General features: G+C 37.6%; 1 protein-coding gene across 2 annotated transcripts in view; it reads right to left on the reverse strand.

The window, feature by feature from the left end:
• The window catches only part of SLC12A1 (solute carrier family 12 member 1), a 46306-nt gene extending 32655 nt beyond the window's left edge, over window positions 1-13651 (reverse strand). The window contains exons 1-7 of one of the 2 annotated variants that reach the window (XM_057397135.1): window positions 13039-13651; window positions 7717-7851; window positions 7429-7504; window positions 2756-2851; window positions 1963-2102; window positions 1333-1443; window positions 270-381 (exon numbers count right to left, since the gene is read on the reverse strand). In XM_057397135.1, coding sequence (XP_057253118.1) covers window positions 270-381; window positions 1333-1443; window positions 1963-2102; window positions 2756-2851; window positions 7429-7504; window positions 7717-7851; window positions 13039-13449 — 1081 coding nt within the window. In that variant the 5' untranslated portion in view covers window positions 13450-13651. Of the gene's footprint in view, window positions 1-269; window positions 382-1332; window positions 1444-1962; window positions 2103-2755; window positions 2852-3478; window positions 3575-7428; window positions 7505-7716; window positions 7852-13038 lie in introns of both variants that reach the window. The other variant, XM_057397125.1, reaches the window with a different exon arrangement.
• Between the last annotated feature and the right edge of the window lie 6539 nt (window positions 13652-20190).

A 20190-nucleotide genomic window follows, 5' to 3' on the forward strand; every position in this document is an offset into this window, starting at 1 on the left:
ATCACTTGCACTTAGCTCTGTGGAAAGGTTTGTCTGTGCTCTGCTGATATATAAATGACTCAAGCTGCAGGTAACTGTGCTGTCAGCTTCAGCAGCAGAGAGACAGACTCAAAATAAAAGATGAAATAAAGTCCCTTGGTTTGCAAGCTTACTTAAACTCGGGTAGAAGGTGCTGATCTTGTGACCTTTTTCAATGGAATCCTTAACTTGGTATGAAGCCAAAAGGAATGCAGACTTACTATTTTATGATAGGCAGTGAGGTTACTTGCCTTGGTAATTGAAAAAGCCTCTTGCCTTCTTTTCATTGTTGGTAGGAATGATTGTGCCAATAAAGAAGTTTGCAATGGCAATAAGGAGAACAATTAGAAGAATAACTTGAGCCTATTAATAGAAACAAAAACATGTCCCTTATTATTTTAATTTGCATTGACTATGGAGATGGCTTTATAGAAAGTTATCCGCATGTGTTCCCCATGACAGATTGCTAATTTCTGTAGTTTTTTTAAACACCAGGCATCAAGATAGCTGAATCAGCTAATGAAAACAGCAGATTTTACTAGGGGGCTATATAACTATATGAAATAAATAGTTATAATTTAATTTTATGTTAGTTTCCTTAGAAGAAAAGGCAAAATAAAATAGCTAATGCATTGCTATCAAGTGTAAGACATTTTTATATTGTTATAAAATTTGTTTGGTTGCAGTGGGTTGTCACTTCAAGGATTATAATATCTAATTATTTTTCTGATCTCTTTTACAAGTAGTTCTAGTCTTCATCACATCAGAATGTAAAAATAAGGGTGCTCTTCTGCACCTGATTTCGATAGCTGTTATTTCACCCTCTAAAGTATTTTCATTTTGAACTTTTCTTTTTACAGGTGAAGAAATAACATAAATCATTAGTGGTTAAGGAATGAATACCAAATAGTGCTCTTCTGCTGAGTAGAGTGAGTACAATTGAGTGAGTACAGTGATAAAACTATATATTGTTTTTACTACTGTTTATTCTGTCACTCTGCATCAAAAATACGGGCAAAAGGGGCACTTACTCAAGACACTAAATGATGTCATGAATTATAAAAATCAATATAATCAAGCTGTCAGCAGAGCACAGACTTTCTCTTCCCTTCTGAATGTATGTACAGGGAAGAGCATGGAGTAACTGTGCTTTCACTGAAAGCAATAATTAAACTCCTATTGCTTCTAGAAAGATTAAGCATAAACTGAAACAGTGCTTTTGAAAATTCCACCTGTTGTCTACCATTCCTCACATACAAATTCTTTACAGTAGTCTAATATACTGCTTGCTTTTATGTACTTTTAAAGGTTTACCTTTGCTTCCCATTCCATGCCAGCAACAGAGATGCCGAGAAGACAGACAACAGTTATGGTACCTATAATTCGGATGTCATTGGACTCATCTACCATCAGTGTATCACTCTCCTGAAAGCAGTAATAAATGTTATTAGAACCAGTCTTTCTCTGCCCTACTGGTGGGATCAGGTAATAAGGTGAAATAGAAAGCAGTGAGCTGGCAAAGTTTCTGAGATCTGTGAAACCAAATGTTTGGATTTTGTGTTCTGGCTGGCTCTTTGCAGCTGAGGTTATTTGGCTGCCTAATTAGGTGTTTGTTCCTTTTCTGATTTTGAGGTTCTTGTTGAGAAATGTGTGAAATATATTCATAAGGTGGAAATAATGGAGAAGCACCCTATAGCATGTTTAGACAGACTAGCTTCTTCTTTGCTAAAGATGTTCCTCAAGTCTCAGCAAAAAAGTACCACTTAAATCTATTATATAAACCAAACAAACAAGCAAAACCCAAACAAAAACCTAAAAATAAAGGCCCCCTCAAAAAAAACCAACCCCAACCCCTCCAAAACCCCCAAAATCTCAAGCAATAAAAAAACCCTCCACAAAACAACCCTGCCAATTTAGTCATATGCATGAAAGATTTACACTTACCTTAAGAAGTTCTACAACTGTTTCAGCAAATCCAACTACATACATAGCAACTGCCACTGCATTCGCAAATGCAAAGATAAGTCCTATAGATCCACCAAACTCTGGGCCTAGACTTCTGGAGATCAAATAGTATGCTCCACCTGCAGACAGAAATGATTGTTATTTCAGCACATCTGAATGTTCAGGTTCTACTCATTTTTCACACATGAATAATACCTCTGGAATCTCTGCTTTTAGCCTAACAAACATAACCATTATTTGCCCTATAGTAATAGAGAACACTGATTAAAAAAAGGAATTTGCTTTGTACTGGGTCTGCCTCCAGACCTTTCTGTATGCCTTTCTATTGCAAAAATCTTTTATTAGCATGCAAAACCAGACCTTCAAATAATTTTTCATGATACATAATATAGTAACACAGCAGAAAGAACCTTACTTTCAGACGGATTCTAACTTACCTGGATCTATGCCAATGTTAGCATGAAAGATCATATTCTGTGGCACATTGTTAAAGCTCCTGCATAGTGATACAGTGAATCTTTTTTGCATAACACCATAAATGGTGCATATTACTTTGTCATTTAATTATTTCATCTTATCTCACTGATACTTTATTATCAGGAAATGTTTAAGATTATATACATTTTAATTTACTGTTAACGTATTGAAAGAGATCATTCCAAAGATATTTATTTATTATTGCTTTGCTTATAACAGTTATCTTAATTTCTTTTTTCTTTTCCTAATCCAAATCTGCAGATTTTTTTGTTTTTCATGAGATCATATTACTTACCTCCTCTTACTACTCCATTAGTGCAAATGGCAGACATGGAGATACCTGTTAATGTTGTTACTACTACACTCAGACCAATAACTATGATTCCAAGACCTGAAAGATCCGAAAAAGAAAGTGTATTCAAGTATATTCAAATACCTGTTTTCCTTAAACGACGTAGTGAGAACTTGCCATTTCCCAGAGAGACTAGAGCAAACCAGTTATAATTTTAAGGGTCTGAAATGCACTAGAACTTTGTTTCATGAAATACCTGATGTGTACTTTCCCAGCAAAATTATTTACTCATCTTCCAAGGAGTGGCTGAAACGTAAGGAGTTTTATAAAGAAGGCATTAAATTGAAGTTATCCACTGATCTGCATCAGTCTTTAAAATGAGAGGAAGAGATGGCTCAGGCTCAGTTTGTCCAAGGATGTCCAACCTGAAATGTTCTGAATAAGAAAGACCTGCTGAAAGGTAAGAAAAGAACTTGAAAAGCCAGAAGCTGTCTCTTACTCAGCAGGAACATCTGAAACGTACTTCACAGACTGAACTGAAATCTGGGGTTATTAAAAGTGACAACTCAGACATGCTGTAAATTGTGATTAGGTGGCTAGGATTGTTACCTTCTGGTTCCTTTAGTTGTACCATTTGTTTTATCATCCTTCTGGTTTGCCTCATATGAAAATAATACATAAAGACCTTTTGGGGCTTGAAAGCATTAGTAACCCTAAGATGTTTACCTCCACGGATAAACCCATTAGTTGCTATTGCAGAAGTTGACAACCCAGTAATTGAGGTTACCATCGTAGCGAGAAGAATTATGATTACTCCAAGACCTGTCAGTAATAAGAAGATAAAATATTTTACTCATGTTCCATGATTCCTACAAATCACTCTCTTTAAATTGAATTTTCAGGCCAGAATTAGAGCAATAAACTGAAAAGATGGTTTGTTGACCACTTGCAGTTTCAGAACATTTCCAAGGAGTTCATGTCACAGTAGTAAATTATTCCCATCAGTGTTGAAGCGGTGATTCTTTCTGAGAGCCTAAGAGTCTCGTGATTTTTGGAGCTGGAGGAAATGACCAAACAAGTGTCCCTTGGCATGGATGCTTGTATCTCCCTTTAATATACTTCTGGGCTATTTAAGTGTAAGTATCTTTAAGTGTGTTTAAGTGTCTTTCATCAGTTAATTAGATATTGAATTAGAGAAAAACTGTATAGTTTCACAGTGCATGAGGACAAAGAGTCTATCAGATAGAGAGACTAGACCTGAGTGTGAGCCTTCTATATCCTTACATGCCAACCTATCAAGTGCTATGCTTCCTCACTCTCTCATCTCCCTCTTTCCTTGCAAAAAGTGATTTTACTCTTAACAGGAGATAAACATAAATGAAAATGCCAGTATTGCTTTAGCAGGTTACCTGTAATATATAAGCTTAGAGTCTTATTTTTATTTTTAGCTAATATCACAAAATTGTATCATTAAACAGAAATAACCAAACACCTGAAGATCAGTGACAGGTGATTAGTTATAGGTGAGCTGGGTTTCAGTCTGAGTAGTGTCTGAAATCTGAGTGTTTCCAGTCTTTAGCTATATAGTCAGGTTTCTGTTAACTTTATGAAACTATGCTAGACATGGGTGGAAGGTGCCTAGTATGATTTAGAATCATAGAAACGTTGGTTAGAACTGACTTCTGAAGGTCTGTAACAGCCTCTCAGTCATAGCAGAGCTGTAGCCAACACAGGGTTAAATCAGTGATGACTTTGGCTAGCTGGATCTTGAAAACCTCTGTGGACAAAGATCCCACAGCCTCTTTGGATTACTTACTCCAGGGCTATAATACCTGCCCAGTGAAAAATATTTCCGTGTGTACAAACTGGACATTGCAAGCTGCAATTGCAAACTACAGAGCCAAATACTTTCTTGTTTTAAGCCAGGTGAAGAAATAATACGACTTTTTCCTCTCAAGTTTATTGCTTCTATTCCCATTTCTATCTATGAGAGGAGAAGGGAAAAAAAAAATAAATTGAAACAGTTACAGTTTGATGTCAAATATGGAATTTGTTCTTAGTTTTATCTAAACTTATTAACACTTATGCAATAGCTGTCTTGTTTCCATAAGATACGTAGGTCTCCAGTGTGGAACTGAAGATCATGCACTGCTTGTAGCAATTTTTATTGACCAGAGCTTGTCCAAATTAAAACTGTGATCCTGCAACTACAAACATACTGCTTTATCTGCTCTATTTCTACCTTCTGGCTTCCAGATCAGATTCCTTCGATTCATACTGGATATTGCATCCTAAGGGGATTTTTCCAGGATTTTCTATCGCATTTCACAATTCATGTTGTTTGTATGTATATGCTACATAAGGTCAGATATTCTGCTAATTCGATGAGTTACAGCTGCTTGGGAAGAATTTAATGTTAATTAAAAAAAATTTAATGTTTATGAAGATAAGTGCATAAAATAAAGTGACTTGACCAAAATGTCATTGTAATCAAACATAATGTAACAGAATTGTAATATTCAGGGCCAGATTTTCAGTTAACAGAAACTTGGTGGTTTTTCCTGCCTTTGGCTAACCATGCCATGTACAGGTACAAGTACAGACTTTGGAGAGTCCCTAGATTAGGTGGACATACCTAATCAGTTTTGGATCCGAAACCTTGTCAGGACCATACTGTCCTTCTTTTCCCAGCTGATGATAGGTGGAGAACCTTGTTGGAATGTTACATTTTTTCCCCTTGTAAGAGCTTTTAGCCAAGACAGCACATCAGGATGTGGAAATAATCGGGTTTTCTCTCTTTGGCCCTCAAATGATGGGGATATAAATGGTGCCCAGATGGTGATTTAACTGACTCATTTAATTTCCATGTTAGTAGCATTACCTAGTGAAATCCCTGAGCCTTTGTGATGATGAGCTTCCATCACTTTTCTCCTTAAGCAGCTTGACTAGGGACTTAAAGCTCATTGCTTATAAGACATTCAGAAAATGCATTGAGAAATTATTCAAATGGAATTTTATGTCTCATTTTCGGAAGTAAAGTTAACCTCCTTACATAAGGCATGCAATTTTAAAAAGCAACAGCAGAGCAATAAACCATAAGAAAGGAGAACCTGCTTATCAGTGAATTAAAATGGTAAAATTAAATGTGAAAGCAGAAAGGCTGTAACTGATGTTGGTGCAAATTAATGTTAAAATCTGATTAAAGTTTAGGTTCAAAACCAGGCATATGGCTGCTAAGTAAGTTGTTCAAAAATGAATTACTCTTGCCTATGGCTATTCTCACACCTCAAAACAAAGTAATACTTCTTGATGATCTCAATAAGTTACTAAACTGCCCTTAAAAACTAATTTTGCATGAAACCCCAGAGCAAAATCTTGGCAATATTAAGATGCAGAATTTTCATGGCAAGGCATATACTTATGAGTGCCCTGGGCTATACGCTCTCATTTGGTATGCATCATAAAATCAGCAAGCCCCCCTTTGTCAGGCACAGTGCTAGAGCCATGCATGGAGCACTGCAGAAGTAATAAAGTTCTTCCGCTTAGTTTTGGATCTTTTATTGGTTTGGTTTTTGCTTTGGTGTTGAGGTTTTTTAGTTTTGTTTTTTTTTTTTAAACATATGGATGTCTCTGTAAATTTGTAGCTGGTTTATTTTTCTTAATAAGTGTTTTATTTGTTTCTCTTTTTAAAAGCTCAGTCTTGCTCAAGTGAAACTTCTTGTAACATTGCTGTGCTTTGTTGGAAATGAGACTTCAACCATGCAGGATTCTGGAGATGTTTTGATTCAGTGTTTCATTTCACTTCCATTAACAAGTAAGTGAATGATATTTATATACAATCTGAATCTGAGCACTGAGTTTGATCCACGGCCTTGCAAGACCAAGGAATGTTAATGCCTGAGGCCAGAGTTTGGACTTCAGGTTGCGTCTACTTAATATTTCCACTCTGTGAGAATCCAAACTGGAATACTTGCCATCCACCCTTTGGATTGCTGTTTTTTATGGCATTTGGGTGCTAGTCAAAGATTAGGGACCATTATTCTAGACTGTATTATCATGTAACGCAGAATTACACTGCTACCGCAGCAAAGATGCAGCACACAATGAAGTGTACATATTTATGTGAAAACTGTAGCAGAGCTTTTTAAAGCTTAGTGTTTCATAATAGAGTAGTATCTAGTGCTGTGCTAGAGTTAAAAATAACAAAATCCTGATGAGATGAGACCTCCTTCCAGTTCTGTTTTCATCTTTGCTGAGAGGTGTGAAGAAGTGTTGTTTTTAATATATAGATGACAAGGTTTGGGATTCACAGATAAGCAAAGTGTGAACTCTTAAAGGTTAATTTTGTACGTACATATTAGGAATTGGCCCTAGTCATGAGGTTTACATCTGTTACAGGATCTAAATACAAATTTCACTAAAGCTTAGAAATACTCAAATGTGATGATCATATGCATAGTTAACAGATCCGTGCCTCTAAGCAGTAATTTGGCTGTGAGTCTGGAAAATTCCAATAGTTTGGAGGATTAACATCTTTTACCCTGGCAAGCATTTGAAAACATTATTTAGTTCAACATGCAAATGCACATCTTGGATTATATATTAATCATGATCATGTATAGTTTATCCTCTTTATCCCTTTCACTGTTGAAAATGATATTAAATAAGATACATACCAATTCCTGCTTGACCTACAATCCAGGAAAGTCGAATAAAAAGCATCACACCCCAAATGTTAAGCATACATCTTACCTGGGTTTTAAACAAAAAAATACTTCATTAGTGCAATGTTAAAAGTAGTGTTAACAACCAGAAGGGTAGTAGCTTCCTTTGCAGGCTTTTAAAAAGCACCCCAACATCCCTGAAGTCTGTCTCCCTCCCACTTCATAAAAGACCTTGATGTTGCAAAACTAATCTTGATGTTTTTCTTCTGTTTCTTTTAGAAATGCAGGTAAGTTTCTCACCAGCACACCCTTCACCCATCCAAACTTGACAAATCCTGGTTTGTTTTCTTCTTCCTTGCTGACTGCTGTCTCATCTCCAGTGGTGCTTTCTCCATTGGCCACTCTCTCGACCGACCCGGTGCTCACAGCTATGTTCTGAAGAATCACACAGAAAACAAATACAGTTTTGTGCCAAGCAGAGGACACCTGGCTGCATAAGAGAGGCATGGAATAAAGGAATTTCAATGAAGATCAGATTTTACTGTCTTTGGAGAAGAGTGCCATATTCTGCTCACACCAGGCATCAGCAGGTGGGCTTACTAGCAGCAAGAAAATATTAAAGAATTGCTTAAGCAGAGTAAATAAACTATTATCTGATACTAAATTGTTTTTATTGTAAACTGTATTCAACATATATGTCGCCTTGATATGTTAGTACAGCATCTAGCGTAATGATGGTCTTGTGGTTAGCCTTTATATGCTGCTGCAACAATTTATGAATAATGCTAAGTGTAGAGATAGAAATAATTGCTCACTAGCAAAGAGAGACCTAGCTGAGTGCTGTATGGCAAAGTTATGTAATGAACTGTGATGCTTTCTGTTGAATGAAGTACAAACATAACTGCAGCAGCAAATGGTAACATAGTCTTGAAAACAGTCAGAGAAATGACAGTGAAATGAGTAAATAATGCAGTAAATCAAAAATTCTTTTTGTGGTTTATCCAATTCTGGTATAACCATAGTAGATAGGTTTAAGAATTGCCACATCTGTGGTGTAACCAGAATAAATGACCCAGTAGTTTAGATTGTTCATATGCAGTTACAGATATAAATCTATTTTCTCTTCAGCTCTACTGCCCCAGAATCTTTGAGGCAATTTAGCATCATGATATGTTTCTTGTGGCTTGAATAGAAATCAGTGATGGGTCTGCGGTTGATATGTGTTATCATTGTTGCTTTGGGGGGGGTGGGGGTGGGGGTGGGTTGGTGTTTTGTTTTGGTTTTGTTTTTTCTTTTTTTAATACAAAGTTCTGACTGGTTTTGCAAGGAGTTGGCATTAGGTTAACAACTGCCAGGTATTGTCTGGGGCCTCTACAAAGACCTTCAAGAATGACCACATACTTTGCTGTAGTCTGCCAGACAGTCAGGGGAGTGTGTCACTTCTGGAAAGGAATCAAGGTGCTTTTAGGGTTTAGAAGGGGATGAAGATATCTCCAGGTTAACTAAACAGGTCAAGGAAGCGAAATATCTGTGATTCTGTAAAAAATACGAGATTTTTTTCGTCTTGTTTAAGCTTCAAGGCTGTTTCTGTATTTTGTCCATGAACTTAAAAATCAACAAACAAAACCAAAACCAGACATAAAGACCAACTGTATATGATGCTTATGCTAATATTTGTCATTCCCCCTCATGAAGCAGGCTCTAGTCACTATGATGCAAGGTTCTGGAATGCCTTTGACACAGTAAATCCAGGATTGTGCTCACAAATGAGAAATAAGTGACTGGATAATACATTTCAACATGGATTAAACTTGACGCCTATGTCCCTTTTGGATCTAAGGGAAATGGGAATACGAGATCTATTGAAAGCTGTGACTTTGAGCACCTCAATTACTCAAATAATTTTGACAATTCTTACCCTAAAATAATAATGGTTGTGTTTGCTTAAATAGAGTAAATTATTAAGTGAGTTAAGGAAGATAAGCAGAATAATGTGAGGGGTTTTTGCTGCAGTAATTAGAATTCTAAAGACAAAAAAAAAAGGGGGAGGGTTGGTGTTTGAAACAAGTCATTTCCTATGTACTTTGAATTAATTTGTGCTCTCTATGCCATTATCATAAATTATGGCCTTAAACCTTCCATAAATGCATTTTAAATTGGTGTGCTTTAGTGAATGATTGGTTATTTACCAGGCAGCTCTACCTGTGCTACTCATGCATTAAGGATGTGGAATAAAAGTGACAGAACATTTTGAAAAGCTACCAAAATAAAAAGTTAACTGCTGTCTTAAAAAAAAAAAAAAAATAAAATCCCTTCCTTGTTTCAGAACAATTTAGTCTTCATCTCTCCTGGGGTTAAAGATGGTGAGCTCATCGAGTCCCCATAACAAGTGTGGAGAATAGCCAGAATGAAGAAAGGTTAGATTATTTCTTATGTAGGATAAATATTAAGCCCATGTAATTATCACCAGCCATCAGCTGTGAAATAGCACTTAGACAATTTTTTAGGGATTTAATTGGTGATTTGTGGCTTAATATGTGTAAAAAAAATGACACATCTTGCTGAAAGATGACACAAATTTGACTCCAGCAGTGTGGGAACTGGATATTTGAAGTTCTTTTCAGCCTGCTTTATGTTCTGACATTTGAAAAATTACATATTAACAAAGTGTATTAAATATTAATATTTATCTTCTGATGTTAAGACCAGCATCAAAGCACAATGGGAATGCTTATGTGATGTTTAGCAATCCAAAGTCAAACATGTGTTGCTTATCAGAATCTGGTAAAGGGCTTTGACAGAACAGTTGTCAAAGTTTTGAGTTTCAAAAAAGCTTGGGGTGAAGGGGGTGGGATTGCCTTGGGGTATGGTGTAGTAAGCCCAGGTTTTAGTGTTAAGTAAAAAGAAACAAAGCATCTTCTCCAGAACTGCATCTTGGGTTATTAGTCTGGGTTATTATAGCCCCCATACACACCCAGTGTGGCATTTCATCCCCTCCTTAGCGATGGCTAGAGAGCTTGCTGCATGTTGGGGCTGGTGGATAGGCATCTCATCCAGCTGCACATAATGCTTTTGCCTCTTGATAGAAGCTCAAGCTTTTCATACCATCTTAATTCCCTTCCTTACAAATCTACTATTTAGTGACCACATGCTTGTTTATTCTTCAGAACAAGCTCTGTAGCCCAAAGTGATTTGTCCAAGGTCATGAAGTGAGTCCATGGGACAGCCAGGAATAAACTCCAGCCATGGTAATGGTGGGTCATTTGTTCCACTGCTGTGGTTAGCGGCCTTTTAGACCAGTGCCACAACTCACTTACTTAAGAGTACAGCGGGTTGCCAGTGTAGCAAAAATCGCATTACCTCTGACATTCACCTTCCTATTCTGTGAGGATAAGATTATCCTTCTTTAAGCTGGATACTGGGAAAAGTCAGAATGACCAAGCTAGATGATGCTTTTTTCCCTAACAATCCCAACCTGTAAAGCAATTTTTCATTCATTTTATTCTGGGATGGAATCTGCCTTCTTTTTTTCTCTAAGTGAAAGCTGTAAAAAAACTAAACAAATTTATCTTATCTTTTTAAAAATAAACCACTGAGAGATGCAACAGTAAAACCCCTTAATTTTCTAATAATAGATAAAACTGAAAATCCCTTAATATGCTAATGTTCAGTACATGTTCATTCAGCATTACTTTCAAAGGCAATACACTATTTTTCTCCTCTCTGGCTACTACTAAAGTAAATTATTTCTATGAGAGGAAGTTTCTTCTGGGCATGGCAATGTATTTAGTCCCTTGAGTAGCAGATTATACATCTGCAAATGAGTAGGGATACCAAATTTGTATTCCTTCCTTTTCACATCCACTTTGCATTCATTTTTGGAAATAAATGGTGCCCCAGGTAACCCGTTTCTCCATTTTAGGCAGGTCTGTGGAGGCCTTCATTTAAACAAGTCAGGTCCAAACTAGGAATATGTCCTAATAAGATCATAAAGAATCAGGTCCTACTTTCTTAATGGCTATTTTTTGCTTGATTTCTTTACTTTATATTAAACCTCCTTAGGACAGGTGAATCTCCAGAGAACTGGAGTTTGAACAAGATCTGGACCAGCATCCAAAAATCAGATGCTTGCCCAAGTTGTTCTGACCTCAGAAGTATGAGTGGAATGGTGATGAGAGTGTGTTTTCTCTGGAGATTTCTTATTTCACTCTTACCCAACACAGAAAACGTATAGGGGTTTTTGCCGCATATTGGCGCTTCTAGTCTGAGGTGATCTCTCTCTTTCCAGCCCTGCCCTGACAAATGCACAATTAAGAACCTCAGGAAAGGTTTGATATTAATTCTGTAAGTAAGTGTATCCTGTGTCTCTCCTCTGCTTTTTACAGAAAACTTGGTCTTGTGGCTTAAGGGGGAAGAGTCTGATTTTACCAAAATCAGTAGAGGATCATGTTATTCCACTGTTTTGCAGTAAGGTTTTTAATAGTTTAACTGTTTCAAAGTGCTTAATTTAGTTTTTCTTGTCCCCACAAGTTCTTATTATAGGGTGACGAAAGCGAGGATTATCCTAATAAAGGACATGTTTGGTATTTCATTATTCATTTACTGTAGTGTGTGTTTGTGGAAAAAAATGTCGAGCAAACAGGAGGAGTCTGCTAAGGGGAAGTTTTGTCCATAAAATCCATTGGTCATATGCATCAATAGTAAACTCCTACATTGTATTAACCAAAAGTAGGTCCACTCAGAAGGGGAGAGGAGAAACAGCTCTAGAAAATCTTTCAAAGGCAGGTTAGCCAGTTGTATCCTGTTCAGCAGTTCTCTCTGTGGGTATATTTTACGTGGATATTGTGCCATCTATTACATAAGTAAAGTCTAAACAGCTCTTCTGTGTAATAGATGAGGAGGAATTTAGCCAAATTATTCCTTCATAAAAGCTTTCTATGTAGTCATTCAAGAGACTCCTCAGATTTTCTCCAAATTCATTGATATAATGAGCATGAAGGCCTAAATTCATTCACTGAATCAGTACTTGGAAACTGTTGCCTGCTATTGCTTTTCTGAACAAGCACTTCAACCTCAACACCCTTGTTCTGGGTTCTTTCTTGCTGTTTGAATGGTTCATTACAGCAATAAGTAGGTAGTGCTCTAGATTTCTCATTAGTTTAAATTGCATTTATTGCACTTATTTTTTTTATAATATTCAAATGCATATATAAAAATGAATAAAACAGGAATCTATGAAACGTTATGCATTGATGTTAAAGTCAAGTTCATGGTAAGTGTGAATTGTGTAACTTGGTTAGATTATGAACTGATATTCATCATCTGCCGTCGTAACTATGTGAAACAGAAGAAATTCAGTAGTTCTATACATTTAGGCAAGATTAAGCTATGATTTCCTGTTAATCAAGTACATTACTATCACCTTGTAATAACAGTCTTTGCTTTGAGCAGGGTACAGGGCAGAAAACATACTGCAGCTACCAAAGGAAATATGGTAAGTGATTACCTGTAATTTTTCTCTTGGGCAAGGTCCATGAATTTAAGGACTTTTTCATATTAATAAACAGAATTAACAGCCTGGAAATGGAACAGGGAAAATTTGTATCTTTCCTTTCCACTTACCTTTGCCAGTTGTTCATGAATTTCTAATAAGCTTGGTCTGCTGAGCTTATTCCCACTGACGCTGCCGGTGTTTCTATAATAATCAATTTTGGGAACTGGGTCCATTGTGTTATGGCCAAAAGTTTGTAGATAATACATTTTATTATGAGTATCATAGGGATGTAAACTAGCTTCTGTTTTCTCCCCATTTTGAAGAAAGTTGTCATATAATTCTGTTTTTCCTGGTCTGTAACTGATTCTCAGTCTGTTATGTGCTTCGTCAGTAAAAGATGTTTCTTCATAATGTGGTGGGTCAGAGCCCACATCCTCTTGGGATGTCTCATTGTTGTCGTGGCTTTCATTAATTATGTTAACTTGAAACCGATTTGCATTTGGATCCAAAAATACGTTTGGCAAATTATTCATCGACATCTTGAGGGATGCTGTGGTTTTAGGTCAGTGATCCGTTTACTTTTCTGTGGCTGCAGCTAGTTAGTTGCAGCTACAGCAAAAGGTTTAGTGCTGTTGCATATGGAATCTGTGCTCTTCAAGCAATGAAGTTCTGTGATATTTTTCTTTAAACCTCTAAGCAATCTTCTTAATGTTGTCTGCTGTGTTTCTGCCATAAAAAATATAAATAAAACATTTCTGTTAACTTGCACAGTTAGATATGTTTTCCACCATAAGCTCTTCCCTGCCTCATCAAATATCCATGAGTCTGTAATCCTATGACTTGTTGAGTGAAAAACTAGTTGAGTCAGAGCCTGAGTTTGTGGGGCTGTTGCCATCTACGATGGATGTGCTTGACCTCTTAATCAAACTACCGGTAGCTTGGTACAGGCTGTAAAGGAGGTAGAGGCCTAAGTTGTAAATAGGCCAAGAACTCCTCTAGGTTCAACGTGTTCTCTGAAACCCCACAAAGGAGCAGAGTAACACAGTGAACATTGATGCAGATGGGCTTGTAATAGCCTTCGTGCAATTAACATGTGAATTGCAGGTGGCTTTTCCAGGACTTACTTATCAAGGAACAAAGAAAGTTGTGGCTACAAGGAGTCTCATGCATACCTTTGCCATCACATGTAATTCAACTACAAGTTAACCACTGTATTCCATAAACATGACAGCCTAAATAAGCCTTCTTTGAGCTCTTCCTGCTAGGCAGCGTGGCTGCATGGTGGTGACCTCCGCTTCAGCTGGGTTGCCTCTCAATGTTGCTCCTTTAGGCAGAGGAACTTTTTACCAGTGATAGATCAGTAGTAAGTGACTGATACCTTGCATAACCTTGTAGTATGGTAACTTTTACCATACTGTATTAAAATCATGTTTGCTAATACCTTTGAAAGTGATTCTTTAAGCAATCTAAATTGCCCATTTGCAACTATTTGGCATAGTTGGCAGGATCCTAAATCAGGATTCATCATGCCATTTACATAAAATGGGCTTTGGATCAGAATTACATACATAAAATTGATTTCCAAATGTAGCATTTCTTTTAATAATGCAATATTTAATTGAAGCCAGAGAAAATGTATGTTTAGTAAGACAGAGAAAAGGATATAAGATTCCATGAAGTCCATTTACTGTTTATGTTCCACTTAAATATTATGATACCATGTATATTTTTCTCATAATCTTGAATTAAATTTGCATGAAAAGGTTGAATCAAATATATCTGTAAAAAAATAACTACAAAAGCTCAACTAAGTTTCAGTAGTTACAGGATGGTGGCAATTTATGAGCAAGCAATTAAGATATAGCAAATCGTTCATCTTTCATGTAAATGAAATTGATGAAATATGAAATAATAAAGAGAGAGCTGAAACAGATCCAAAAATAGCATTGGGCTTCCTAAATTATAATGGAGGAAATAAATTACTATGGCAAAGTAGTAATTATTGAGAAATCCTAACAATAGTCCTGGGCTTTGAAAAGTTCATAGAATTTTACAGTCAATTTCACATTTGTACACTCAAAAAGATGATTTGAAAGAAATCGTAGCAAGTCATAGAATCACGAAGGTTGGGAGCTTATCTGGTTGTCCTGGATTCATCTGTAACAGTTATTTTTCTCCTTCTTAGTTGGTGCAGTGCTGTTTTGACTTTAGTCTGAGAACAATGGTGGTAACACACTGATGTTTTAGTTGTTGCTACGTAATGCTTACCCTGATCAAGGACTTTTTCAGTCTCATGCTCTGCCAGTGAGGAGGGGCACAGGAAGCCAGGAGGAAGCAAAGACAGGACCTCTGACCCAAACTAGCCAAAGGGGTATTCCATACCAGAGCACATCAGAGTATAGAAACTCACACAGAAGGCCCAGATCGCTGCTCGTGTTGGTTGTTGGGTGTCAGTCAGCAGGTGGCAAACAATTGCATTGTACAGCATTTGTATTTATTGTTGGGGTTTTTTTCCTTCCCTTTTTAGCTTTATATTCTCTTCCCTTGTTATTTCCCTTATCATTATTATTATTGGTGGTAGCAGCAGTGATCTGTGTTATACCTTAGTTACTAAACTGTTCTTATCTCAACCCGTGGGAGTTACATTCTTTTGATTCTCCTCCCCGTCCCTCCAGGAGCAAGGGGAGGGAGAAGTGGGGGAGTGAGTGACAGACTGGGCATAAACCACAACAGTTCTTTGTGGTGCCCAGCGTGGGGCATGAAAGGTTGAGATAATGACGGATCTGAGCAGAATGTATCTAATCGTATTTGTGACAAGTATTCATTGTTTTGGATTAATAGTCACTCATCACAATATTGATTTACTTGCTCTTGGGGTTGTGCTTGGTCTCAGAGTTCCATTATGTTATACCTCACTTGCAGTCAGTATTTGCTGGTTTAGTGTTTATCAGCTCTGGGGCCTGGGTTATGGTTCTCATTTTGCTGTACTTTATGATAATGGTTTGTAATACAATAGAATTATTGATCATAAAACTGGTCTGGCATGCGTTGTTGGCATGGCCATCACCTCTATGCTATGGGAAGCATATAATAGGAATTGTTAACAATTACACCTCTTTTTCCCCCCCTCAGAGGGTCAATCTATGGAGGAGACATCCTCTCACACCCTTTGCTCCCACCAGATTATTTACAGCAGCATTTGAGAATGTTAAAGATTTTGGATATTCTTTTAATGCCCTTGAAACCAGCCTGCTTCTTTTGCTGGGAGCTAGCATGTTGCTGCGTATGCTGCATATATTTTACCTGCAGCCATACCACCTCGAGAACACCTGATAGTGTCTGATCTCAGAAGCTAAGCAGCGTTGGGCTTGGGTCTTGTCTAAGGTTAAACAACTATCTAAGAATACCACCAGGAGATCTTCCCTGAGGCTGGACAGTCATGAGTGGCAGCGTGTGTGAGATTATATGGGCAAGCATCTGGGCCAGTGGGCCCCTCCAATGCTTTGGAACTTCACCCCTGAACAAGTGCAAAATCCAGAGAAACTAATAAACACTTAGACAAGGTGTCCTGTTGTCCTGGCAATACCAGAGAGGGACAACTCACTGCAACGTGCTGGGGCTTGGCCTACACCTAACAGAGCCCTGTTCTGTAAAGAGCACATAAAAGATGTCTCTGGATCTGATGGTAAAACAACAGACAATGCGGCTGCTCCATCCCAAGCAACAAGCGCAGTGGCTGGGCTTAAACCACACTGGTCTAACTTCCTACTCAAAGCAGAGGGAACATTGAATGTAAATCATCTTACTTAGAGCCTTTAGCAACCAGGTCTTGACGTCCTCCAAGGACAGATTCCTCAACCTGCCTTGTCAGCCTATTATAATACTTAATTGTCCTCTAAGTGGGTTTGGTTTTGGTTTTTTTTATGTATATCCAGTCAGAACCTTCTGTGTGTCACCCTATGATCATCATCTCTCTCTCTCTTTCTGTGCACTTCAGTAAAAACCAAGGTTCTACCTTTCCAGTAACCTCCTCATAAGTACAGGAGGGCTGCTTAGGTTCCCCTAATGCCTTTTCTTGTGCTTAAACAAGCCCCATTTCCTTATAGGGCAAATACTCCCACCTCTGACCATCTTGGTGGCCCTCCATCAGACACGCACAAGTTTATCAATATCTTGGAAGTAAAGGCAGGGAAGGGCAGGACAGGTAGACAAACTTCAGGTTTCTAGAGGGGAATGATTGCTTTTCTTGATCTACTGGCTATGGTCCTGTTAACGCAGCCCAGGACACTGTTCACCTGCATTGCTTCCAGGGCATGGTGCTGACTCCTCTGTAGCATGTGGTCACCCGGTCCCTTCCGAGAGAGTTGCTCCCTCCCAGTGAGACACCAGCCCGTACAGTGCAGGGTTGAGTCTGATTTGCATTTGTCCTTGGGGAATGCCATGAGATTGCTGTTGGCCTGTTCTTCCAGCCTCTCTAGGTCCCTCTGAGTGGCAGCCCGTAGAAAGGTGAACATACGAGAGCTGTGCAATCTGCTTCTCACCTTCGCTTTCCCACACAGCCCCCTCCAAAAAACAAGCAAACAAAAACCCCAAAAGCAAAAGGGGTAATTACATTTAAGGCCTTTAGTAGGTTAAGTACCTTTGCAGCAACTTACAAGGATGGCCTACATGGCTTTGAAATAAGCTATCGAAACAATGGAAATCCATACATCTTGAAACATGCTTCTAAACATGCTTCTAAGGAGGATATGGGAGTGTGATTGTATAGACCTGTATAACTCAGTAGGAGTCCAGGTCTGTTCAAACTGACTAAAACAGAGCATGCTTAGACACTGAAAATCTGTAAGAGTATGTAAAACCAGAAAGTTTTAGAAACAAGACTTAATCTATATAAAGGAATATATGAAGTCAAAATCTGGTTAAATAAATCCATTAGAGGCATTTGTTTAAAGTTTTGTGTTTTCACAAGAGGTTGGACTAGATGACCCCCCAGAGATTTTTTCCAGTCTAAATTTCTCAATAATTTAGTGAAATGCATTTAGCCATTTGGCACTGGAAGACAGCTGCATCAATAGCTACACTTCAGCAATGTACATGTTCTCTAAAATCACATCTCAAAATAAATTTCAACAGCTGATAATCAAAAGTCCTCCATCTTCAGTATGAGATATAGCTAAAGCATATTTTCTCACTACTTCCAGCAGCTACAGATAGTATTCTGTTGTCACCTCTCTGCTATAATACCACTTTATACCCCCCTCATATTTATATTTGTTTTCTTGTTAAATATTTTGTAAGCCTCACAGCAACACGTTACATTTATTTAGTTTATTTTACTTCTATTGGATTTGGATAATCAATATTATTTTTACTCCTACTACACATTTTTGATCACAGACAGTAGTAGTCTGCTTCCTTCGGCCTTTTAAAGTTGCAAGGAAGTGTTTCATCTTCAAGCATGAAGGAGCAAAAACAAATCTGTTGTCATTAGGGTCAGTGAAAGTAGGTTTGTTTCCATCTCCATGACTGAGTGAAATCCTGATTCTTTGATAACACTGAGCTTTTTGCTACCAAGTAAAATGATTCTGTAATTTCACTATTTTATTTCCATAATATTACTATTCTGTTAGGAAAAGCAAAGTCTCTTACCTTTCTGTGGTTCTTGAAAATAATACTTTGATTTTCACACTGTATTTCCAGAGGTGTCTCAACTGTTATTTGCCATTAATTTTGTGTTTAGCATTCTAGCATTATGCATAAATATTCAAGTTTACCTTATTCAGGATAATTTAACTTACCATCAATCCTGTGTTTTTAGGGAAGGACAATCTGCCTCTTTTATTCATGTGTATAGCGTGACCCTCTATTTGAAGTATTACAGACTCTGCCTTATTGGCCAGATTTTTCTCCTGCTTAATATACTGAATAGACCATCCAATCCCTCTTGTTTAAAACATTTCTGGATGGTGATTTAGAGAGCCATTCTAGTTTGTTAACTATTAACCAGTAAATGTCCCTATCCATTATAATTACTGGGTTTATGGTATTGCAAAATTTCTAAGGGGGACTGAAAATACTTTTGTTATCTCCATTTCCCTCCCAGCTATGCCTCATTCTGTGCACAGATAATGATCTCTCTATTTTTCAGTTTTGCGTATATAATAATGGAGATAATAAGAGTTCAGGCTTCTGCTCAAAGAATTTTATGCAGAAGAGATTCCAGAGAATTCAGTGGATCAGTCATTGATGGGTCACCTTGTCCTACATGCAGTTTTAAACCATTTGCACCTAACCCGGTTTGAAGTTTTACTCTGTCGACTTAAGGAAAACCTTTGAAAAAGTATGTTTTGTGTATTCCTACCGGGAAGGCTCACTCCCATGTCTTTTGGGGGTGCAGAGGAGGATGGGCAGGAAATGATAAAGCTTTCTAATCGTAAGAGAATTTGATACTTGCTTCCAGCAACAGACTGGGTTAAGAACAAAAGTAGGACAGCAGTATTGGGGTTCTTTGGGTATGTTTGCTGTGTAGTTTAGAGATAACCAAACTATATTTAACCCAGGTAACATAAATACCTTCAGGACTCTAACCTGACAGCACAGAGCTCAGCTGTGCTGATTAGGTGCATGGAAAAAGAATGGCAGTGTCAGGTCTCTGTAGTGGATGATCCTATCCAGCATTAACAGGTCACATGAATCAGTGTACTGATCCCTACCTTTGATGTTGCAGTTAGATTAACTAAGATAAATGTAACATCCTGAATCTCTGAAGATCTGGCATTTTTTCTTACGCAGAATCTGAAGCAGGTTAAAAGCTCTTACATTCACAAAATTGTTTTGTAATTCAAATGGACCAGTGTAGATTAGTGTTGGCTGTTCCTCTCATATCCTTCAGACAGGAGATTCATGTGCTTCCCTGTACAATCAAGTATTTCATATTCAAAATGGCAATTGAGGTCTTCTATTCCACTGTCTGCCTCTGCCTAGTATATAGGTCAAAAGGGACAATATGTATTTTTCAGAATGCAAAAGAAACCAATTGCTGTAACTGATCTCCTTGTCTTTGCTCCTCATTGCAAACAGAGCTGTTTAGCAAAAGTGACTGCTTAAAATTCTAATGCCACCCTTCTTAAAATCTGAATTGAATTTGTGTCAAGTGTTGTCACACTTGCTAAACAGCTGTGTATGTGAGGGTGACCTTGAATACCCAGATTTGAGTCTCTGCTTTCACTGTTAGTTCTTCTGCCTTGATAGAAGCTCCTACGACTGATTCTTCAGTCTGA

Source organism: Pezoporus wallicus, unplaced genomic scaffold, assembly GCF_028554395.1.
Source record: "Pezoporus wallicus isolate ANWC-B61680 ecotype Strahan unplaced genomic scaffold, APGP_CSIRO_Pwel_v1 contig_3952, whole genome shotgun sequence".
In the NCBI taxonomy this organism is placed as follows: domain Eukaryota; kingdom Metazoa; phylum Chordata; class Aves; order Psittaciformes; family Psittacidae; genus Pezoporus; species Pezoporus wallicus.